The following is a 17,860-nucleotide window of genomic DNA, read 5'->3' as shown; positions in this document are numbered from 1 at the left end:
AACTATTCTTGCAAATCATCCACTGAACAACAACTCCATCCTACCCAGAGAACTCTGAATAAGCCAAGCAACAAATCTAAAACTCAGAATCCACTTATTTAATCATTCCAGCACTGCTACTGCCTAAAGTTAGTCTCCAGCCCCCACTTCCCTTCCACTTCTACATATATCTCTGTATGTCCAATACAAGGCAAAGTAATACATAACATTTTAAGATACAACCTTAAGAACAGAGAAGCTGGGTGTGACAAAGCACACATCACAGAGATGAACTCATTAGGGAAACATGATTGACTGCCTCACCTTGTAGAATGTAAACTCAATAGCAAACCCTTGTTTCCCTGTGTGCATTACAGGAGATAGCCCTCAGACCACAATGACCAAAATTTTGATGAAGAAAACATTTGCCTTTAGATCTCTTTTACATATTATCTTCAAGGTGAATAAATAATATTTTCCTTGCTTCAAACAAATAGCACAAGCAATGCAGAACCTATTTTTCATTAGTAAACTCATTAATTCTAACAGGAAAAGCCTTAAGATATTATGACTACCAGTGGAACCAGTCTTATCACTGCCAGTCTTCAATTCAAGATGAGCAGTGGCTCACTATTTTAGTAATCCAAAGTCCAAGTTATTCCTTACTTGTAAATAATACAAGCTACACCATGTTATTACAAAAAAAAAAAAATCCCCATTATCAAAGCCACTTTAGGAAGTGAGTACATCCCCACTGACATGCACACTAGAGACGCACTACCAGTAACAGTAACAGTCCAAAAAAAGTGTATTAGTAAAGGGCCGTTTCCTTCTTCCATGAAGGTGGAAGTGACACTGGAAACCTGCAAGATCATCATACTTACGGCCCAATCCTATTCAACTTTCCAGTACAGCCATGAGATAAGGGAACAAACATTTCATTACCTTGAGGTGGTGAGGCAGGCTGCCCTCAGTTTCTGCCTTCCCACTGCAGGATGCAGCTCACACCTCATTCATATGGCTGCATCAGTGCTCGATACTTGGATAGGATTTGGCCCCAAGTCTACTAAGTACTATATATCCCTTCCTTCTTCATCTAACCAAAAGATCACCAAGAAAGGTATGAAAAAGACAGGAGACATCTAATTCATCCTTCTGCTTCTCTTGCTCTCCCAAGGACAGCAGGAATAAGAGAAGTGTCTGCACAATACAAACATGCACACAACCTGACAAAGAAAAGGTAGTCAATGAGAACTTATTTCTTAGTTTCCTCAGCAGGAGAAAGTCAGTTTCTCATGCAGGACACAGGGCTTTTTCTACATCTTATTACCTCCACCTCAAATACAGAAGCCCACCTAATAAAGGCTGGTTAGCCAGGCAAATTCCTACCTAACTCCAGTGATTTTGAAAGCCTCCTTAGTTAGTAAAAATACACTCAGTAAGGACTTCTTACTATCTATATCTACAGATATCTCTATATATGTTAGTATTTACAAGGAGAGTGGTTACAGTTTGGATACTTTCCCTCCTTGCAATGGATGCTTACAAGCACTTGCCCTGTACTCCATGTAAGAACCTAAGAAGAGACCTACTGGATCAGACCAATGGCCCATTAGTTCACAGAAGTGACAGAGTACAAAAAACAGGAGTGGGGGTTACTTTTCTATTTCCACAAATCTGGAATATACATTTGCAGAAACCAAGAAACACTGTTACAGTCTGGACTGAACCATGCTTACTGAAAAGCATACCTTACTGATACCAATAATACTAAACTCTACAGAAGCCGTTTTCTGGGCTCAATAAGACTTGCATCAAAGTAAGTGCACCATGTAACTGTGCATGTGTTTCCTCAGAAATAAATACCACAGTATGCAATGCGGTGCTCACATAAGTGTGTACAGGATGAGAGCCTCAGTTTCCCAAATAACTCATAACTTTTTTACTTTATTTATTAGTTCTCTTACTGTACCACTAAGAGCCCAATATGTATAAAAGAAAAACAGCACATTTCCTAAGAGAGAAACAAAAAAGTAGACAACGCTTTAACTTCCTAAAATCACAGGAGCAAGGCCTGTGATAAAACTGGCCACCCCAACTGTCTCCTCTCCACAATTCCATAGGCATAAGGAAAGACTACCTCCCCATCCAGAACTTCTCTTCCCCCTTTCACTCAAAATATCTGGCCAAAGACTCCCTTCCTCTTCCCTGCCACCACCTCCATCTTATAACCAGCCTACTCAAAGGTGCATGCAACTCAGAGACACGTCTCCTTGATTTCTATACCTACTACCAGGCAAGCAGGCACAGGACTGCAACCTTGCTACCAGATCCCACTCACAGATCCACATCCACAGAACGCAATGCGTCTACTTTCAGATGAATGTATGTGGGATTATAACTTTAAACTAATGGCTGCAATTCTGGGAAGTCCCAATAAGCTTTTGAAAGAACTTGGTAAAGAGAGTCCCAAAGACCTGATAGGCGTACATACAATTGGGCCACTTGTCTCCCAACTTTCTACTGGCTACCAAGTCCTTTCATATTTATGAGATTGATCACTAGACACACCTCTCCATATCAGGCTTGCTGCCACTCAGGACACTTGGGTGAAGAATCCCCCATCCAGCCCTTTCCACACTCCTAACACCTCCCAAACTGCCACCCCCATTTCTACACTGTGCTGCAGCTGCATAATGGGGGCTTCCTGGAGACTGTGGGAGAGAGAAGCCTGGGGCTGCAATCCTATGCCTGCTTTCCTGGGAGTAAGCCTCACCGAACTCCATGGGACTTCTGAGTAGACATGCATAGAATTGGGCTGTGAGGCTACAATCCTATGCAGGTTTTCCTGGGAGTAAACCCACTGAACTCCATGGGACTGACTCCTGAGTAGACATGCACAGAGTTGTGCTGTCATGCACGCTTTCCTGGGAGTAAGCCCCACTGAACTCCACGGGTCTTACTTCTGAGTATGCAGGAGTATGCAGGAGAATGGGGCTGTGAGGCCCAATCCTATGCAGGCTTTCCTGGGAGTAAGCCCACTGAACTCCACGGGCTCCTCCAGGCTGGAAGCGCACGCAGGCTGCCCTGAGCGAGCCCCCCTCGCGAGGCCGGGCTGGGCACTCACCCCCAGATGACGTAGTTGGTCTTGACGTTCTTGGGCCAGGAGAACTCCCCGAAGATGACCTCGTCCCCCTTCACCACGATCTCCTTCTTCTGCGTGTTGTACTGGCGCAGCACGCTCAGGACGTCCGCCATCGCGCCGCCGCCTCGCCCACCCGGCCGGCCTCGAGGCCCGAGCCCGCCCGCCCCTCACGCGCCGCTCCTCGCAGCTCGCACACGGGCAGGACAGCCAGGCACCCAGCCGATCGGCCCAGCCGCCGCCGCTCTGCCTCCGCCTCTGCCTCCGCCGTCGCCGTCGCGCGCAGGGGGCGGCGCTGCCGAGAGGACCCGCCGGCCTGCCCTGCTGCGCCCGCGCCCGGGCCTCCCGCTCGGCGAACCGACTAGCGGGCCGCGGCTCTTGCCGCTCCTCTCCGCGCGGAGGCGGCCCTCGGAACGCGCGCGGGAAGCGGCGGGGCTCGCGGACCGGCTCGCTGGGCGCGAGGGGCGGCGGGCGGGGAAACAGGCGGCGCCGCGGGCAGCCTCCGAAGCGGGGGCCTTCGCGGAGGAGCGGACCGCGCAGAGAGCCTGGGCGGGGCCGGCACCGGCTTCCCTCCGCCCGCCCATGGCGCGGAGGCTGCTCCCGAGCAGGCTGCGAGTGGCCGGGGCCGCGCTCAGGTGGGTGCCGCGTGTCCCGGGCGTCGCGGAAGCGCGCTCGGCGCACGAGCCCGGGCAGGTCTACTCAGAAGTCAGTCGCACTACGTTCAATGGGGGAAAGTCTCCCAGGAAAGGGTGGCTCGGATGGCAGCCTGAGAGCACAATCCCACGCAGGTCTACTCAGAATGGATGCTAGTTCAGCATGTAGTTAGTCTGTGGAACTCCCTGCCACAGGAAAAAGGTGCCTGGGAGGGACATGGCTGAGGCATGCACAATCATGCAAGGGATGGGTGAAGTGGGCGGAGGGATGCTCTTTTCCCTGTCACACAACACCAGGACCAGGGGATAGCCGCTAAAATGGAGTGTCCGGAGAGGTAGGGCCGACCAGAGAAAATATTTCTTGACCCAGCACATAGTTAGTCTGTGGAACTCCTTGCCACAGGACGTGGTGATGACATCTTTCAAGACACATCAAGGCAAGATGTATCTTGTTGTCTTGTGTACTCCCTGAAGCATCTGGGAGGCCACTGTGAGATACAGGAAGCTGGACTAGATGGGCCTTGGGCCTGATCCGGCAGGGCTCTTCTTATGTTCTTAGAAGTAAGCCCCATTAGAGTCAATGGAGCTTACTCCCAGGAAATATGGATAGCATGGCAGCCTGAAAGGATGTGCTGGGACATGAAGGTAACAGCTGTTCGGGTGTGGGAATCCACTGAGGCACTGAACTCTAGTTGAAGAGTGCCATCCTAAGCGATAGGCTTACTTGGAGTAAGTTCCACTGTGGGTGGATGGAGAGCGGTTCCTTTCAATTCAACACACATATGATGGCACTGTTTTATAGAATTTTAATATAGAGGTTGGGAAGAAGCAAGTATTTGGCGCCAGAACCTGTTGGTTGGGTTAGAGATGCTGTTCAGAGTAAGGTGCATCTGAGCATGTGTAGAGTTCTTTTCAATCATCACTGAGTGCAAGAATGCACTGCTTATTAACAGAGTGCATATATGATGGTGTTCAAAGCACAACAAAGAGGCTCTTACTGAGGCAATTGGGTCTCCCACAGCCTGCAGTAGAGTGTTTACACAACAGAGGCTCTCAATGCAAAGAAGAGGCAATCTGTCTGCAGTAACCTGTGCAGACAGCTAGTGTCTGGCAGAGTGTCTGTTTACACAACAAAGGCACTAGCTTGGGCTGAATGTTTGCTTAATGACCTAATCGCATAACAACGGGGATAGGAGAATATATCCCCATGGTTCACCTGTAAGCCAAACCAGCCCTTTCTCAAGTGGGTTTCCAGAAACGTTTCAGCTGCTGCATGTCTGGGCCACTTCATATGTGTTATAAGAAAACAAATGAGCTATGGACCATTTTCTTTTGTGGTGTCACATAAAGGAATGCTGTTCTATCTCCTGAATTTCTGTTGAGCTTGATTGTTGTTGGTGCATGATCTCTTTTTAAAAGTTTTAGCCTAATTTCAACTAAAGCTAGATGGTACTTATTTGGTGGAGGCTGAAGGACTTGTTTGTGCTGTTTGACCAGCGAACTGAAAAGATGATTTGAGTCTTGGAGCTAGTTTGGAAAGGCTGGTGAAAGATCACCCTCTACCATAGAATAGCATTTTGGAGTTCTGATTTGGAACTAACACTCAGGTTGCTGTGGGCCTGGCACACAGCCTGATGATGTACGTTTTCAGAAATGTTGCATAGGTTCTCCATCAGGCTTATATTCTTCTTTGGTTGTAAGTAAGAACACTAAGGGCACAATCCTCTGCATGTCTACTCAGAAGTAAGTCCTGTTGTGTTCAATTGAGCTTACTCTCAGGAAAGTGTAGATAGAATTGCAGCTCAAGATTGCAATCCTACACACACATTCTGGGAGCAAGACCCATTGAATACAGTGGAACTTATTTTTTAGTAGACATGCATGATTGTGTTCTAATCCAAGTCATCTGCAAAAAAGTGTCCCCTGACTTATTTCAATGATATCATGACAAGATACCCAGTCGTTTAGTGACTGCATGCCCCTCTTAGTTGAAACTGAAAAAATGGGTTTCATATATCAACACAATGAATAGACTGATTCAGATCTGGAATGAGACCCAATTCCAACACTTCATGCTCTTCCCCTCCCCGCCACATGCACACTAGCTGGTGTCTAATAAACAAAGACTAAACTAAAGGATGTGTATATTCATTGCTGCTATAAACACATATAAGTTATTAGCTGAATGTATCTACAGTACTTGGAAGCCTATATGTTTCTAAGATAATGATAAAACACAATTGTCAACTTTTATTTTTCCGAACTTGAACCTGGCCTGTGGAATTGATTAACAGTAGAGTCATATAGCACCAGTATTCCTGCTAGTACAACATCCATCCTATTCTTAGCCCATCTAGCCCAAAGAGAGTTAAGCATGAACCCAAACAACTCCATGGTGATGTAGCCCACCCAATAACTCCACCAGCATCCCATGGAAGCCCAAATACCAAATCATGCAGCGATGGCCCAATGATGGTCATGCACTGGACATATGCCAAGGATCCAGTCACTGCATCCTTCCCACACCCAATGCTGGTAAACAGGGAAGCACCTCCATGGTGAATCTAATACTTGAAATTATGCTCGTAAAGTAAAATCACAGGTATGAGTTTGTACAGCTTGCTGTAGAAAATCTTGTAAAATGGTTGCTCATATAACAAGGGAACATTGTGTTGTTTTTTTTCCAGTAGGAGGAGGAAAGAGAAATGAGACATATTTACAGTAACAATATAGTGTGGCAGGGGATCCTCTCCTCTTTTGCTTTCTTGCCATACATGTTGTGAGTGCAGCAGGTTGTTAATGGCACTTTGCACATTTTCCATAGTTCTCATGTTTGTGGTGAGTGCATACAACAGGAAGCCAGAGACATACAACCCCATGCTGTATGTTCTATCATCTGAGTGCTAGTCTCTCTAATAGAAGTCTTAGTACTGAGGCTGGTGCCCTGCAATTGGCTACAGTGTAGTCTGTAACCTGCCCTCTGCTGTCAGATAGTGGGTGGAATAGAACGGATGGTGGGAATTGCAATTTTCTGGTATTTTCCTTCATTCCCATTGTTTTTTCTGGGTTGCTACATCAGCTATGGTATCAGCATAGTATTCTGTTTGGGGCATGTCTGGATGGTGTACATGGGCTCCTCCTTATGCTGACTGCACCTCCACTCTTTTGGGGTTTACAACAGCTGTAGTTTTACTGACAGTTAAGGTATGTCAGAATCGAATTGTGTCAACATCTGTCTATTAGCAGAACAGAGGCGATGACCACAGTATAGCTATAGTTGTGCTGGTATCCAAAGTCATAAGTCTTATTCTACATTGTACAGAATGGTTTTTCCCCACTTAAAAGATTGGGCTGGAAAAGTTCTGCAAAATAAATTGATATGCTTATCTTTTTTATGGTTTTATTTTAGAATGGGGAACAATACATCCATTAGCACAGATCTATCTCACACTGCCACTGCTAACCAGATACAGGTGAGTGACGATAGTTGTTACCTTAAACATTATGCTGTTTTCGATCATTTCTGTGTATTTAAAAGCAATTATTCTAATTTTTTAGGGTTTTTAAAAATTATAATTTATAATCAACAGTTATGCAACATGTTGCTTTAGTCCTGGATGATATTGTACAACACCAGGATGCAAGTAAGGAACAGTCAGGGCTGGGCCATCCATGAGGCTGACGGAGGTGGTTCCCAGGCAAAAGATAGGCAGGGGGCCCGCAAACCTGACCATCTCTCTCCTCCTAGATTGGAAAAGTAAGAGTGGGGTAGTTTGGAAGAGGAAGTGTCCCCCTGCTCTGTCCTCCTCTTGCTTTTTTCAGTTCGGGGAGTGGAAGGAACATAAGTTTGCTGGTACATTGCCTGGTAAGTAGGGGAGTATTTTTCACAACATCTTAGTTGCCAGGCGGTCTTGGGTCCTCTTTGGCAACAGTGGTTCTGTTTGACCACTCCTATATGTGAAGAGAAGGTACATGTGCTTTATTAGATCTCTCAGCACATCTAGTATGCACACTTTCCTATGCAATCACTGCTGTTACATTTTCTCCAATATCTAACATCAGTAAGTTGTCTTATAACAAAGTCATATCTGCTTCTCATTCTTTGCTGAACAACTAATCGTGAATCCTTTAAAATGGACAGTCTTTACTGACAGTCGCAAAAGGGCTAGTTAAGAATTGGCACGGATAACTTGTGTGGTTAATGTAGATTTAGGACTTGCCTGGCATAGCAAAATTAGCTGAATATTTGTTTAATTGGTAGGAGAATACAGTGCAAAACTCAGAGAGAAATAGTCCCTGTAACTTTATGAAAACACATTTGGTATCAGTGATGGGTTGTCTACAAAGAATACCTGTTGACATCAATTAAACAAGTTAGTTGTGACTAGCCTAAGTCCCACTAACTTCAATGGAACCTAGTCGTAATTCAGATTTATCTTCAGTGTATCATTGCAGTTTCATTGCCTTGCAGTTTCATCTTAAATGTGTGCTTGGGGGGGGATTTACATTTAACTTTAAAAAAATTTCAAAATTCAGGTTCAGCTCCAATAGCAAGTCTATTAAATAACTTTACATAGTGTTCTCACCCTAGTGCACATGGAAGTTTCAATACAGAATCTTGCCTGCTCCCTTCTCAGCAATTCCAGAAAATCCATCCTTAAATGTGTGTTGGGGGAGTCCTCTGGAGTAATATGGGATAGAGAACAGTGAACAGTTTAAATATAGAACCTGATCCTTCAAATGTATTTAAACACACAGGAAACTATTTCGGACAATTGCGTAGTGATCTTCTCAAAAACAACATGTTCCTATTGCAACTTGGCAAAGAAGTTATTTGACGATATGAATGTGAATTACACAGCAGTTGAACTGGACACACAGGAAAATGGAAGGCAGTTTCAAGATGTTCTTCATCGAATGACTGGAGGCAGGACTGTGAGTATTTTGTACCCAACTTACCAACTTCAAGAGTCCCTGCCAGCCGAACCCCTACTAGAGCAAGTGGAATTAGTGATCAGTGCTTTTTTTGTAAAAAAAAAAAAAAAAAAAAGGTGCAGGAACTCACAACTTGTTAATCTTTTATTTATTTATTTTTAAATTTATTTAAAATAAAATATTTTATTTAATATATATATACATATATATATATATACACACATATATTTATATATATAATATGTGTATATATATATACATATATATATGTATATATAAATATATAAATAAATATATATATTTATTTTTAAATTTATTTAAAATAAAATATTTTATTTAATATATATATATATACACACACACATATATAATATGTATATATAAATATATAAAATATTTTTTTTATTTAAAATAAAATAAATCTTTTATTTATTTATTTATTCATCTCATTTCTCTCTCTTTAAATCCCCATTCCCCAACTACTTAAGAACTAGAAAATGAGGGGAGATCTTCAAGAGAGAAGAACAAAAAGAGACGGACCACCTCTGGAGCACACACCAAGGATTATATCACGGCTTGTTGCATGTATTTGCAAATATGTAACAACCAAAAAAATTAATTAAAACTTTAAAAACATTTAATAAATATTGGTTAAAACAATTGATGAAGGCAAAATATAAAAAATGATTACATTGCATCACTCTACAGATTTGTTTGAACCCAAATCAATTGGCACACAGGGGAGAGGGGGCACAAAAGATGGGTTAATTAATTGATTAATAAACAAGTTATGGATCAAAAATCATGTGGTCACATACCCTCTATTGACTCAAGACATTGAAACATGATTGGTGCAAAAAAAAAAAAGAGAAATATGTGATCAGATAACAATGAATGCGCAATATAAGCACACAAGGGGGGGAGCAGAAGAATAAACACAAAAGATGAATTGTAAAATAGATAAATTATATAATACCGGAATATAATCTATTTTACAACTCATCTTGAACCAATAGAGGGTGTGTGACCACATGATTTTTGATTCATAACTTCATAACTTAATCAATTCATTAACCCATCTTTTGTGGTTCCCCCCTTTCCCCTGTGTACTATGTCCCCATTCCCCATTATAATAATAGTGATTATTAAATATAGTCTAAAAAAACCAAAAATAGACAACAATGATCTGACCTACTGCACAGAGGAATACATATTTCCTAAGTGTTGTTATAATGCAGCAAGGACACTTAAGCTTCCCCATTTATAGTTAAAAACCTAAATCTCCTGTTGATGACATTACAAAGCTACTAAATTATTAGTAATAATTTTTGCTTAATTAATTTAGATCAGCCAAGCCTTATATTAATAACTATAAAAATGAATGAATTACTTGCTTCTGAGTAGACCTGCATAGGCTTGGGCTGCAATCCCATCCACATTTTCCTGGAAGTAAGCCCCACTGAACACAAGGGGACTTACTTCTCAGTACACCTGCATAGGCTTGGGCTGCAATCCCATCCACATTTTCCTGGGAGTAAGCCCCACTGAACACAAGGGGACTTACTTCTCAGTAGACCTGCATAGGCTTGGGCTGCAATCCCATCCACATTTTCCTGGGAGTAAGCCCCACTGAACACAAGGGGACTTACTTCTCAGTAGACATGCCTAGGCTGTCTCAGGTGCAGGGGCTGCACCAGCCAGCTTCCTTCCCCCCCTCCTCTTGCCAAGCCAGTACCTGGGTGCTGCAACCCGTCTCCCTGGCTTGCTGTCCCTCGTCGTCGTCCTCCTCCTCCTCCTCCTCCTCAGCACATGTCCCCATGCCCTCACCGGCTTGGTAGCTGAGCATGGGGAAGCAGAGCGCGGGGAGAGGAAAGGCGGGCTGGGCTCAGGCGAGAGCTGAGTGCTGTGAGGCAGGGGCAGTGCTTTTTTTGTAAAAAAAAAAAAATAAAAGGTGCAGGAACCCACTTACAAGAACAAGTTTAAGATTAACAAGTGTAATCTTTTATTTATTTACCTCCCCACCTAAAAAAAAGAAGAAAAAATATTATTCCTTACGGGGATTTGAACCCCCAACCTCTGGCTCCACAGACCAGCACTTTAGTAACTGAGCCATTGGAAGTCTTAGGCTCAAAGTGTTTGGAACTAATACTTGAGGCACTGATGGCCACCAGCTGGGCTCAGGACCTTATATATTAGTTCTGAACACTGTAACTCTAGGCTTTCCTATAGCCCAATGGAGAGAGTGCTGGGCTGTGGGGCACAAGGTTGGAGGTTCGAATCCCTCATTAGCCAGCAGTGCTGGGTGGCACAGGGAGGGAAAAAAGGTGGGGGCCAGGAGGGGGGAAAAAGGTGGGGGCCAGGAGGAGGGTTGGAGGTTTGAATCCCTCCCTAGCCAGCAGTGCTGGGCAGCGCAGGGAGGGAAAGAAAGGTGGGGGCCAGGAGGAGGGGGGAAAAGATGGGGGCCAGGAGGAGGGGGGAAAAGGTGGGGGGAAAAAAGGTGCCGGAACGCCGTTCCGGTGCATTCCATTACAAAAAAAGCCCTGGTGATGATCACGTTTTGAGAATCAGAGGCCAATGCAAATGAAGGTTGTACAGAAGAACTGTATGCATCCTGTGCAACTGATTTCAAAAAAATGAAAACCTGTTTGCTTGGTTATCTTGTTTTTCATGGCAGCAGGATTTTATACAGAATCTAATTATGGTTACAGAATTTGAATTCCAGAACATGGCAGTCCTCCTATTTGTAGAAATATTTTGAAATGAGTCTGATAGTACCGACAAGATGGAGCCCAAGGTAGGAGTTTAGGTGCTTTGTTTGGTTACTCTCCAGCTTACAGCCTTCAATCCTTGTTATTTTTCCCTTTTTTGCTTCTCCTTCACCTGTTCAATTACTTAATTTATTTCAGAATGCTAAACTTGCAATTTAGTGAGCCCTAGATTTAATGGACTAATGAGGAGAAGGGATGCCAGTTTAAATGTGAATATTATTATTATTATTATTAACAGTATTTATATACTAACTATATATAACTATATATAAAAGTTATATAACTTTTCAACTAAAAGTTCACAAAGTGGTTTACAGAGAAAAATCAAATAACTAAATGGCTCCCTGTCCCAAAAGGGCTCACAATCTAAAAAGATGCAAATGAATACCAGCAGACAGTCACTAGAACAGACAGTGCTGGGGTGAGGTGGGCCAGTTACTCTCCCCCTGCTAAAAAAAGGAGCATCCATTTGAAAAAGTGCCTCTTTTAGGGGTAATATCTATGTGTGAAACTATTTTGATTTGAAGCATGCAATATTCATTGTTTCAGAAGCCTGTGAAATCAAAGGTTTACTTTACTGTAATTCAAATTTTGAATTCAGATGAGCAATGCCATCCTGGGTACATTTACTCAGAAACAAATCTTACTGTATATAGTTGGCTTACTGTCAGGTAAATCCCACTGAACAAAGTGAGATTTCTGAATAAACATGCATAGGATCGCATTGTTAATCTGTGTATTTCATTCTGAACACAGAAGTTGAATGAACTTCGTGTAGGTTCTTGAGCTTTCCTTTTTTCAGTTCAGAATATAATTGCTCCAGGACATATTATTGCCAAAGAGAAAATAACATACTATACTGCGGGCTACATTTTAGTACTTGTATTTCTAACGGTAATCTGGTTTATAAATTAGACAGATGCACACTGAAATTCAAACTGCTTTGGACAACCTGCTGCTATTGGATAGTAACGGAAACAGTCAAAAATGAAACCTCCCGTTATTTCTTTTTGGACTCCTGTTTGAAAGTGTGCTGGTGCACCATTCCCCTAACCTGCAAAAGATTATCAGATTATCGTACATGTGTTCTAAAATGGTTATCTGAAGAATATTCTTGAAAGCTTTAGTTCAGCTCTAGGCAATTTAAACAGTCAGCCCAGGAAACAAACCAAAAGTAATAGTCAGAAAAATGGAAAAGGCATTGCAACAATAGTAAGCTCAAAACATTACTTGGAAGATATGAAATTTAAAACTGGTCATCTGCTTAGATAAAAGTGAGGAGGAAGAGTCCATTGTTTCTTATATCATTTGGGTTGAGCCAGAAAGAAGTTTCAAAATAGAGAGCCAGAGAAAGCCACTGCTGCTTGGAAAAGGGAACCAAGACAAACAGAGCACTGCTACAAATAGACAAGAAGCTGAACTGAAAAGCTGAATCTCATATTAGTAATCCTGCAGTTTTGAACTTGGCTACTACTTGGAAGAATTATGGTTGGGATTAGCTGGATGCATTTATCTTTGTTTGTGTTGTATTCTCATTTGCTTCTATTTTTCCCCCCTTGTAACTGATCTTTTTCAAAATATGTGGCAAACATCTGTGTTGTTCGTGTTCCTTGGTTTCTGAAGTTTGTCTTTCCACCCCAAACAATAGCCACTGTTGCTCTGCCCAGTCTGGAAAAGTATCTTAATAATAAATGAAAGGCTTTCCCAAGGTAGAGGGGTGCTTTAGTTCAGGCAGCTTTATAAAAATTGCCACTTGGTAGCAGCAGGGAGCCTTCAGGAGAGAAGAGACAAGAAGGGAACTAAGCAAGTTGGTTCTGCATATGTTCCATGGTACAAGCTACTAAGTGGTAATATTACAATGAGTACAGAACTTCATCCCCATGTTCAGTAAATAATATTGATGTGTTTTATACTTAACAGGTTCCCAGAGTATTTATCAATGGAACCTTTGTTGGAGGTGCTACAGATACACAGAGACTTCACCAACAGGGCAAGCTTCTTCCTTTAGTTCACCAGTGTCAAATGCAAAGAGCAGGAAGCTCAGAACAGCCTTGTAGCCTTCCCTAACCTTGACAGAATCAGGAATCCAATTCTGAAACTGAACCAAAAAAATATGGGTTCTGTACACCTACAATATGTATCTGCTGTAACTGAAGGTTACCCAAGTGTACAACTTCATTAAAGGCTATGACTTACCATTGCTTAAACGGAAAGCAAGACTACTCACCATGTCTACTTCCAGCTCCCCAACAGTTACCATCATATAGTGTTGTAAGCTTTAGCGCACAAAAGTCTGCAAAGCAACCTTCATTGTTCTAGTGTCGGAGGACACCCCTCCCACTGCAATCATGTAATACCATCACTAACCCATTGGGGCAGGGCAGAGTGCCTTGTCAATTGTAAAAAAAACAAACTGATAGGTGCAGATATACTTACAGCATGTATCTGTCAGTGACATGCACCTGGGTGTACTACATCTTTAAAGGCAAAGGAACTCTTAAGCACACAAAGTACAATTGACCATTTTAGCTCCAATTCTTTGCAGATACCCTTTAAGCTTCTTAGGCTGCAACTCTTTTCATACTTAGCTGGGAATAAGTTCTGACAAAATTAATGGGACTTCTGAGCAGACATGCATAGGACTGTCCCATTGACTTTTTTCCTCCAGTTGCAGTCCTTATGCAGTATCACAACTGCTTATAGAAGTCCCTGGAGATTCAACAGTTTTACATGCTATTCAAGAAACACAACATAACACTTTTGCAGGGAGGTGAAAAGTGGATCCAGTTCTCTAGATCCTGCCCAAATGATTAATACTTGCAGCAGAAAGAAGTGGTAGAATGCTGAAGAGGTAGAAGAGACTGTAGTACTTTGGGTTGCAGGCTGTGATATTGTCCCCTCCCCAACTCCCTACTAGAAACAAACTGACATAGGTAAGGAGGGTCTTGCTTATTGCACTGTTCACTGTTTTAGTTTTCTATTTTTAGGAAACTGGTGTCTTTAAAAACACGGGGACAGTCAAAAGCTGTTCATCACTCCTGCAGTCTGAAATGGTATAGTCAATTTTAGCACTTAGTGTTGCTGCAGGCATAGTTCCAGTATGTTGAAAACTACAACAGTTTAGAAACTAGTTCTAGCAGGTACCCACTGTGCTAAATATGGAAGTATTTGTGGTTTACTGTTTGAATGATGTTTATTTTATGCATAGCTTTAAATAAAGAATTTGTATACTGTAAAGTCAGTATTTTTTCCTGCTTGTTTCACATGTATTTGACAAACTGTAAAGTCTATGAGATGATCTGATGTTATATGTATGTGTACCACTGTACAAATCTCCTGAACTTTTGCACTAGAGCTGAACAGTGAACTGTGTTAGCTGTACAGTCTCATCCACTTAAATACACAAGAAATGGTGAGCACCCTACATTTCCAAGCCTCATATCCCACTTTAGTTCTGCAGTGTGCAGTTTAACAAACCCCAACCAAACAAACACCTCGAAAGGAAGAAAGTGATACAGCATGCATTATTTAAAAAAACTACTGAAAGAGACTGTACCTTCATCTTAGACCTATTAGTGTGTCTAGCAATCAAGGGGCAGAGACTACTATCCTTAAGTCTGGAAGCAAAGAATCAAGAATGAACGTGAGAAGTGTCTAGGACTCACTCAGCCCATCTTATGACCACACTTTCATATATATATTCCCACCATTTGGTTGACATGATTTTGCAATCAGTTGGGAAGAAAAAAGGCAAGAGAACGATATGCATAGAATTTATTTTGTACTTGTGTTTTCTACAAATCATAATGCAGATTAGGAACATTTTGCTTGGAGTGTGTCTAAAAACAGTCATTTAATTATTCCAGACATAAGGGGTATGATCAAAAACCCTGTTCTCTGAAGAAACAGCTCTTATTCACCTCTCTTGTTAAGGTGGTCATGTCTCAATTAAAGGTGCACTACATTTTTAAAAAATATTAAGGCTAATTGTTTTTGTTTTTAAAGCAGCAGTCAGAAAGAGCTTAAGGCTTTACTACATATTACATGCAAATGAGTTTTAAGCTTTAATAGTTGAAGTTTTTTTTAAATAAAAAAGCTTCAGGAAAGCCTGTTTCTGAGTAGAGGTTACTTCTGCCAGCTAGTTTTTCTACCTAATATTGCTTCAAGACATGTCTATCCTGGCAAAACAAAATTCTAACATGACAGAATTAAACATATACCACTATTCACCTCCACTCCAAATAGTTCCCACAATTTTTACAAACATGATCATCAGAGTTTTATTACACACATTTAAATGTAACATGTAGTTTGCCCCATGTAGTTTTCATAGAAGGCAGGTTTGGCCCCTCAAAGCAGCAACTTCCAATTCAAAAACAAACTGAATACTTAAATGTGCAATCTATCCCAACATAAGAGTTTAAAAGGGCAATTTTGTTAGCTTGGTGGTAGTCTTCATTCTTGTTTTGAAAGGTGTAGTGCACCTTTAACAGATATAAAGCAAAAATAAACACATAGACCTGGATAACTATATTTTTCCTGCCGTTGCAAGGTAACTACGTTTTGCAAGTTATTTATGACCCTGTTTAGTAATTTTTATCTACAAAATTAGACATACAAACACATTTCACGCTAAACATACCCATTTTAAAAAACAAAACAGTATTTTGCACAAATGCTGGTAAATATTTCTATCTCAGCATTTCTTAAGGAACTGGCACTGAATCGTCAGCCAAAAGCTGATCTATCTTCTCACAATATTAATAAAATAAATTAATCTGGTCTATGGATTGCCACAGTGATAAAACAGTTCTTTTGTTTTACAGTGTTTTCCAACAGTACAATACAGTTTGATCAGTCAATGCAAAAAGAAAACATGCAAAAATGTTGGTATGTCTAAGTTATCTTGACAAAACTACATTAATATGTAAAATGATTTTTCCAAGACTTATTTTTTCATCTTTGTTTGCAAATTTACTCCCACCGCCCTTCCAACTAAGTACTAACCTGTTAAATTTTTCAGTCAAATCTCAAGATGATGTGGTGTAAGGTGAAATTCTAGTAATGGTTTAGGAAAAAAACTTGTACATCTACAGAGTCCATTTCTTATGATATCAAATGTCTTAAGGCATTCTAAACATGACACTATCAAATTAAGGCTCTTCCTTCTCTCAGATTGGTCTTCTCATATTGTATTATTCTAGGGAATGAAAAACATCAAACACTTTATTCACCTATCTATTAATCCAATGCCACATCCTATGTTAACCACCTAATTTGGTTCTAAAAATTAAGCAATACCCTCCTCCCCTCTCCCCCCCTCGTATATTGTACAAATAGAAATGAGTTTGAGTAACGCAAGGTATGACCCCAGTTAGGGTCATTATTGCATGTGTTCACAGCAGAAACTAAATTGCTGAAAGTACACATATATGTTGAGAACAAAGTATTATTATCTTAGGCAGATGACTTTTTGGAGGTGTGTGTGAGTATGTTTTAAACCAGTGTATTAATTAGAACAGCTGCTAAACTTAAAAATGTTAGGATCTAGTCTTCAGAAATCTGTCTTCATAAACCTGTGTCTAGACAGTACCAGTTCGGACTGAATGCTACATGATACAAAAAAATTATTCCATGCTAAAAACTAGATGTCAAGAAGGATTCCACATCCCAGACACAGGTTGTCACTTTAATGAGAAGAAAACCTGATTTGTCATTTATTGTGCTCAGTTATAGTTAAGATTATGATGGTAGTATTTATTAAGCCTCATTGTCGTCCATTCATCTGGTTACTCTTTCCATATAAAGAGAACTCTAGACTCAAACATACTAAAAAAAAAACAACTATGCAGTATTAGCACTGCCCATGTATATACATTCAGACTTTCACAATATCCACGGAGCTCTCAATCTCTTTTGCAAGTCACAAGCAGCATAGTGCCAATGCACCGTTTAATCAATATGTTCTATTTTCACAATATTTGCCCTTATACTGGGTTGAATTAAACATGGTTAGTATTTAATACACATCTGGATCTTTTTATAACCATGAGTCGATAGAAGCTTATAAAAAACTCAAACTCTCAAATTTGTCATTCTGATCAAAACCCTCTGTTGGTTCAAGTTTCACAAGTAAATTGAACCAACAGGAGTAGACTTGCGCTCTTTTCAGCGCACCAACCCAGCCTAAAATAACCCCTCAGAGTTTGTGGTTTGCAATAGTAGCTGCCTGCTGATAATAAACACAAGATATGGATTTAGACTAATGTTATAGTTTTATATGAAAATATTGCCAACACCCAACTGCCCATTTTGCTTATGGAGCAATTACTGCTTCGTGGCATCACAAAAATTCATCCAACCTTTCCATGCTGGTTTGATTT

At 41.2% G+C, this 17,860-nt stretch overlaps 3 protein-coding genes across 4 annotated transcripts in view; 1 reads left to right on the top strand and 2 right to left on the bottom strand.

Moving 5' to 3' along the window:
• CDC73 (cell division cycle 73) overlaps positions 1-3,367 on the bottom strand; it is a 126,829-nt gene extending 123,462 nt beyond the window's left edge. The window contains exon 1 of the mRNA XM_066625898.1: positions 3,107-3,367. Coding sequence (XP_066481995.1) covers positions 3,107-3,237 — 131 coding nt within the window. The 5' untranslated portion in view covers positions 3,238-3,367. The remainder of the gene's footprint in view (positions 1-3,106) is intronic.
• Positions 3,368-3,592: 225 nt separating this feature from the next.
• GLRX2 (glutaredoxin 2) overlaps positions 3,593-17,860 on the top strand; it is a 19,372-nt gene continuing 5,104 nt past the window's right edge. Inside the window, exons 1-4 of one of the 2 annotated variants that reach the window (XM_066625699.1) lie at positions 3,614-3,756; positions 7,184-7,247; positions 8,533-8,709; positions 13,398-14,714. In XM_066625699.1, the coding sequence (XP_066481796.1) occupies positions 3,704-3,756; positions 7,184-7,247; positions 8,533-8,709; positions 13,398-13,544 (441 nt within the window). In that variant the 5' untranslated portion in view covers positions 3,614-3,703 and the 3' untranslated portion in view covers positions 13,545-14,714. Of the gene's footprint in view, positions 3,757-7,183; positions 7,248-8,532; positions 8,710-13,397; positions 14,715-17,860 lie in introns of those variants that run through there. The other variant, XM_066625700.1, reaches the window with a different exon arrangement.
• Positions 15,235-17,860, bottom strand: part of RO60 (Ro60, Y RNA binding protein) — a 23,445-nt gene continuing 20,819 nt past the window's right edge. Inside the window, exon 10 of the mRNA XM_066625696.1 lies at positions 15,235-16,677. The gene's annotated coding sequence lies outside the window, so the exon portion shown is untranslated. The remainder of the gene's footprint in view (positions 16,678-17,860) is intronic.

The sequence above is a fragment of the Tiliqua scincoides genome, chromosome 4 (genome assembly GCF_035046505.1).
Source record: "Tiliqua scincoides isolate rTilSci1 chromosome 4, rTilSci1.hap2, whole genome shotgun sequence".
NCBI lineage: Eukaryota > Metazoa > Chordata > Lepidosauria > Squamata > Scincidae > Tiliqua > Tiliqua scincoides.
This window is presented reverse-complemented; position numbering and strand designations above follow the sequence as displayed.